The sequence below is a fragment of the Phaethon lepturus genome, unplaced genomic scaffold (assembly GCF_000687285.1).
Source record: "Phaethon lepturus isolate BGI_N335 unplaced genomic scaffold, ASM68728v1 scaffold12192, whole genome shotgun sequence".
Lineage (NCBI taxonomy): Eukaryota > Metazoa > Chordata > Aves > Phaethontiformes > Phaethontidae > Phaethon > Phaethon lepturus.
In genome coordinates, this window is record NW_010523626.1 from 47,903 (window position 1) to 54,306 (window position 6,404).

The 6,404-nt window shown below is 36.1% G+C and overlaps 1 protein-coding gene across 1 annotated transcript in view; it reads right to left on the reverse strand.

The window, feature by feature from the left end:
- Positions 1 to 6,404, reverse strand: part of PSPC1 (paraspeckle component 1) — a 40,158-nt gene that overhangs the window by 27,289 nt on the left and 6,465 nt on the right. Inside the window, exons 4-5 of the mRNA XM_010282162.1 lie at positions 6,210 to 6,400; positions 404 to 488 (exon numbers count right to left, since the gene is read on the reverse strand). Coding sequence (XP_010280464.1) covers positions 404 to 488; positions 6,210 to 6,400 — 276 coding nt within the window. The remainder of the gene's footprint in view (positions 1 to 403; positions 489 to 6,209; positions 6,401 to 6,404) is intronic.

The following is a 6,404-nucleotide window of genomic DNA, read 5'->3' on the forward strand; positions in this document are numbered from 1 at the left end:
TTACAATACCAGTACATTCTATAGCTATTATTCTGGCTACTTATGGGTAAGCAGGTTAAAATACTCCCATTTTTAACAAGTCACTATGGATTAAGACATTTCAATACTGCCAAAAGACACATTTTTAATGTGTCAGAAATTTACAACAGAACTAACAGAGCTGAAATAAATGAAAAAATTAATGAATACTTAAAACTATTCTTTTATATTAGCATAAGTGATTACTTTTCTGTTCAAGAACATGAACAGAAACATCACACACTATGCTTTTGAAAAGCAACTTTTTAGCAGCAGAAACATTTTTATTTGATATCAAAAGCATGCTCTAGAAGCTGGAGTATCTAAATTCACACAGGCCTACAGCAGCTGCATGCACACCTTTGCACAGTAGAAGACAAAATACCTCAATTGTATCTGCTTGCGTTTTTGAAGTTCTTGATTTCGAAGTTCTTCCAAACGCCTCAATTCTTCTTGGCGTCGCATGAGATCTAACAGGATTAAAAACGTAATAAAGATAAAAGCTGCCTATCAGCAACATGGCAACACAAAACATTGCTATTACTGTCAGATTACAGTTCTAACATTCAATTTTTACAGAATTCTCTCAATGTATTTAACTAGTTTCCTCCCATAAAGCTAAGTCTAGTATACGAAAAACCACACTGAATCTACAACTCGCAAACATGGAACGACACAAGACTGGCAAAGCCTCCGAAGCAGTTTATGGAAACAGAAATCTGAAGTCCTCAAACAAAGAAAAGGAGGAAAAAAAACTCTCCATCACTTAAATGACATTCTAGTTTAACATCTAGGGCAAGGCATCAATTGTCTCATAATGTCATATACTGCTAAATTCACACTAGCAAGAAAACTAGTACAATATATATGGGCTTATACTCTCCGCTACCTATTGCAGACCACTGTATGGCACACATCAGAAAGAAGTGGTATGAATTTCAGGTGCATGTAATCTGAGCCTCCAGAGAGATTTATCACATGACTCAGTTTATAGCAACTTATAAATGACTTATCTTTAACACTACCAGAAAGGAACAGCTGTATCCTCTTAAAATACTCTTAAAAAACAGTGCTCAACTAATAGTAATTACTTTCACTGTACTAGTTTCTGATCAGTCACATTATTGATTTTTGCCTGGAAATTTATGCTTTCCTCAATGAATATTAATTCTACTTTTTGTTAGAAAGCAGTTGTTTGCCTTTTCTATCTCCATAGGATATTGGCCACATGACAGTATTTACAGACACCATGAGGAACATTCCACTGCACCACCTATTATATGTCTTTTATGCTTTAGTTCAACTACTCCACACATTTCTCTATGCATTTCCTCACTATTCTAATTAAAGCATCTTTTTAGCTATGCAAATCACTTCCCTCAAACTTTCATCAGAGTATATTATAACAACTTAACCTTTTACTTTAATATTAAAAAACAACTACAACGACCAGTACATTTCACCAAAATATCATGCATTTGTATTCTTTTCTAACAAAGAAGATTAAGGCTGAAAGAGTTGGGGTTGTTCAGCCTGAAGAAAAGAAGGTTCCAGGGAGACCTTACTGCAGCCTGTCAGTACTTAAAGGGGATTTGTAAGAAAGATGGGGACAGATTTTTTAGCAGGGCCTGTTGCGATAGGACAGGGATAACAGTTTTAAACTAAAAGAGGGTAGATTTAGACTAGATGTAAGGAAGAAATTGTTGACAATGAGGGTGGTGAAACACTGGCACAGGTTGCCCAGAGAGATGGTAGATGGTGCCATGGCTGAAAACATTCCAGGTCAGGTTGAACAGGGCTCTGAGCAACCTGCTCTATTTGAAGATGTCCCTGTTCACTGCAGGGGGACTGGACTAGGTCCCTTCCAACCCAAACTATTCTATGATCCTATGCAGATCACTGGCTTTTGGAGTATGCTGGGAAGTGTGAGCAGAGTCCTGAGTCCAACGTCACTGAGTCCCCCTGCAACCCTGCAGCACGCATCCATCAACACCCAAAAAACTTCTTCTAAGGGAAACAATGTCAGACATTCTATGATCAGAGTTTTACTCTCACAGCATCCTTATTGACATTAGAAGTCCTTTCTCAAGCACGTTTTACAGGTTTGCTTTTTCCAATCTCTTCTGCAAAACTAATACATTTCACACTTCAATAGGACATGATTACACTGAAGATTCACTCAAAACACAAAATTTAAGGATTGCTTCTTTCCAACACTGCTTGCAATAACAGGCTTGGACACTGTTACCCTGATACCGAGGGAGCACTACAATCACACCTTTTTCTTTTACAAGTAACCTTTATGTTGTTTCAGAGTATTACTGAGATCAAGAATTGACCCATTCTATGCTCAGTGTTGTCCACTATTGGAAAAGTTGTTTCCTTGTCCTATCTTTGTTTTTTAAATTTATGCAGCATTCCCTTTTTCTTGTGTTAATACACTGGCACAGGATTTCCTACTTTCTCTCTACCACTAATTGCTACAAATTTATCATTTACTCCCCTTTATTGTTAAGGTCCTACTTTTCCCAGTGCCCTCTCAATTTTTTTCCACAGCTTAGTTCTGATTACTGCCTTTCCTGCAGTATTTTAAAGTTCAGCATACCAATTTATGATCCAGTACCATTTGACAATGGCAGAATATTGGCACAAAGCCTTACTAGCCAGATGAAAATATAGATCTGGAAGTTCAGGCTGTGCACAGAGCTATTCATATTAAAAGATCTGCAATGATGGTAATTCTGGAGTGACATTATGTTGGACACAAGCCCTTTCTCTGAATAGAAAAAAACTGCACTAAAGCAGCTGTGAAAGAAAAAAAAGACAGAAAGCATTAGTATTAGCTTCTGCACCTTCTTGTGCTTAAAAAAGGGCAAAGTCTTCATTTTATCCTCAACCTTCTGCAAAGCAGAGGGCAGAAGGTGGAAGTATACTCTCACCTCACAGTAATCCTACAAGCAGGAATACCAAGTCCAAAAAAGCTTAAGTTGTTTCATGCTGATGATTTTCCAGGTTCTAAAAATGGAGAAGCCCAGCTTCCACCTAACTGGTAAATAATTAAGCTTCTGGTCAAATTCAGTCACATTTTCCATTATTTCCACAAACTATTTAACTACCATTATGAGGGAATGTTTACAAAAGTCTGAAGCGTTACCACCAATATGTAGATCAGAAACATCATGCCAATTTACTTACACATGGAAACACGTATTCTGCTTTACAAATTACTTCTCACTCAATCTGTCAAAACGTGACACTTAAAGTGAAAAATTACACATATCAGAAGAATGAAGTCTACCTTCAGCACTAATACCACAGCATGAAAACCTGAGTACTTATGCCAAGATGTTCAAGTCCTACTAGCTCTCATAAAGCAATTTCTATGAAACCTTCACCTGCAGGAGTATACGGACTCTAGTTAAAGTTCACCCTTTCTATCCTCTTTTTTGCTCCTGACAATTAATACACTGTATTTCATATCTCAGAATAACTATTTCAATACACCTTTACGTCTGTGGTTTGTGCATCAGGTATACAAACACATTAATTCTAGGTTTGGATGCCTCAAAAGTTTCACTGTATCTTCCTTAAAAAAAAAAAAAAAAGGTGATGCAATCTCATTAATATAAATTAATATTCTTGGCATAGTCTGAGCTTATATCCAGAGATACTGTTCAGACCAGTAAGATTTAAAAGCAGCTAATGTCTGAAAATACATACAAGAGGGAAAAACACATCTTATTTTCATACACACTACACTTAAGCTGGAGAATTGATAAGATTAAAACAGAAGGAATGTTTACTAACCCCTAACAGTCTGGCAAATTAAACATCTGCATGTGCATAAGCAGAAATCTAAGTCTGAAAAAAATTCCAAGTTATTTGGTACAAGAGAGAAGTACTCTGCTAACCAAATGGGGAAGGAAAAAACCCTCTTCCCACACTAACAAAAAGCATGTTTCCTTCCTAGAACATTAGCACCAAAAGCATTCATATTCTAGTGGCTCCTTAACAGGAGTAATTCTTTTCCTTTTCCATATAGAAGTGGAGCTTAATAGATATTCAAAAAAGGACTATTTTTTCCTTCACAGCATTCTTAAAAGAAACTCTAATATCCACAAAACATACTTAAACTGTTCTCCCATGTTTTACCATCAAGACCTTTTCCGTCCTAATAAACAGGCCACTGCCTTCTTGTCTCAGTAAGGCATGGCAATTTAGGAAAAAGTAATCCCTAACCTTGCTGCCAACTACAGGCAACAGGTGGATAAATTCTAAAAAAAAAAAGAGTATAAGTTCTAGAACTGGATCATTAGCACTGTCAAATATTAACAATTAGTCAATGGTAAATTTATCCATTGTATGTTCAGTGCTGAACTATCTTTACCAATATCAGTCTCACAGAAACTTAAAAATCTGTGTGTAATTGAAAAGGAGGGGCTGTACTGTACATTGTAGGCATTGTTATATCACATCAACATTCACATTCGTCACCTGTAAAATATACCTATGCTTACATGCAAACCAAATGCTTTAACATTTTTTGCTTAGAAAATAAACCAAAAAACTTTACAGTTGTAATTTCAAGTCTTACATTAACTATCTGGCATTTCTGTTTTTTACTGTATTATGCACTGTATTTCAGTATAAGATCTTTACATAAACAGTATGGTTTCACACTAAAAGCAAGCATGTCTATTTAAAAAAAGACAGGCTAAGTAAACTTTTGTTACAGTAATCTTCAGTTGCAGTATCTATATGAAAAATGAAATATGATCCTTTCAATCTCTTTGCCAGTTATGGAAGTGTTTTAAAACAGATTTTAAAAGACCGTGTGTTTACATTCAATATATCCAAGCATTTAGGTACCTTAATCCCACCAACCTAGTGAATACTCTAATTCAGCTCATATGGATGTTTTCAACATGTCATTCCAGTCAGCAGAAAAAAATTAAGATAAACCAGTCTCACACAGAGAAGATGTACTATCAATAAAAATGTCCTTTCTTAAGAGTAAGCATTAAGTAAAGCCAAATAATTGCAGCAGACAGCTTGTGTGAGTTATCTGGGTTTAAGTTTTGACATGCATCCACTAAAGAGTCTCAAGAAGTTCAACTCCCCTTAAAATGATAAGGCACTCTTGTTCAGCCTATCAAGCTAGTTATCGTACTGTCTTATGATCTAACACTCTTAGGGATAAGAATTTTTTTAGGTAGCCACGATCTCCCTTAAATGAAGATGTTTTAAAAAAGAAAATACTTCAGTGTTTCATTCATGCAGCAAACCTTGAGATCCCTTCCAACAGATTTGCAACATATTTAAACTTCATTCACTCAAGTCTTGCAATTTAGCAGTCATACAGAGGGGAAATAAAATCCAGTAGTAGTTCTGAACTGGAAAGCAGTGATGTACGTCCACAGCATTTTGAGAAAAACATGTTTTAGGGAGAAAGCTAACAAGCAGAAAGTACCAGATATTCCTCTGCCCGAGAAACACAAGCTCCAGCCAGCTCTGTTCTTAAAGATAGGGCTTGAAAGCAATTGCTAGAGGACTTTTTTCCCCACTTAACACTGGCAGAAGACAAAATGTCCAAACAATTACGGAAGAGGGATACATGATCTTAAGATTTCAAGAGCAAATTAAATTCATGGCAACTGTGAGTTATTTTGAGTTGTTATATACACATAATACTATGCAGACATCAGACTTCTCAGTTGCATTCCAAATGAAAAAGTCACATTAGCAACATTAACATTTAAAATCATACCAGAGGTGCACAAAACAGCCAAAAGAAGCACAAGCTATCATTTTTATTTTTTCCTCCACATGGCCCAAAACAGTACTTAGTTCTATCTGGTACCATAAGCAACACCAAAAATAGAACATAATTTTACTGATGTGTGTGAATAACTACCATTCCATTTCTTTCCATAAACTACTTACACTAGACAAATTTTGAAAGTGAAGAAAACAGACCTAGATAATCACCCCTTTCTCAGTTTCTTAATCCATCTCTGCAAATCATCACGGAGTATGTGTAAGGAGAAATATTACTTCCTTCTTCTCAATTCAATGCATTTAATTAAATAGCATCTGGCAAAATCTCTTAAGTTTAACACACAGCTCAATATGCTACACAAAGAAAACCTGAGACAAAACAAATTTAATACTAGTACATTATCTGACTTTACCTTGCCTCATCAGCATTAGCTGATGCTCATGTCTAGCTGCTTCCATTTCTGCCTCTAGTTTCTCTTTGGCTTCTCTAATGTTCCTGTCAACCTGTTCACGCTGTTGCTTTTCCATCTCATCAAGAGCCTTCCACCGTGAAGCATACTCAAACTCAAATGTTCCAGGCTGAGCAAAACGTGGAGGCTGTTCTCTTT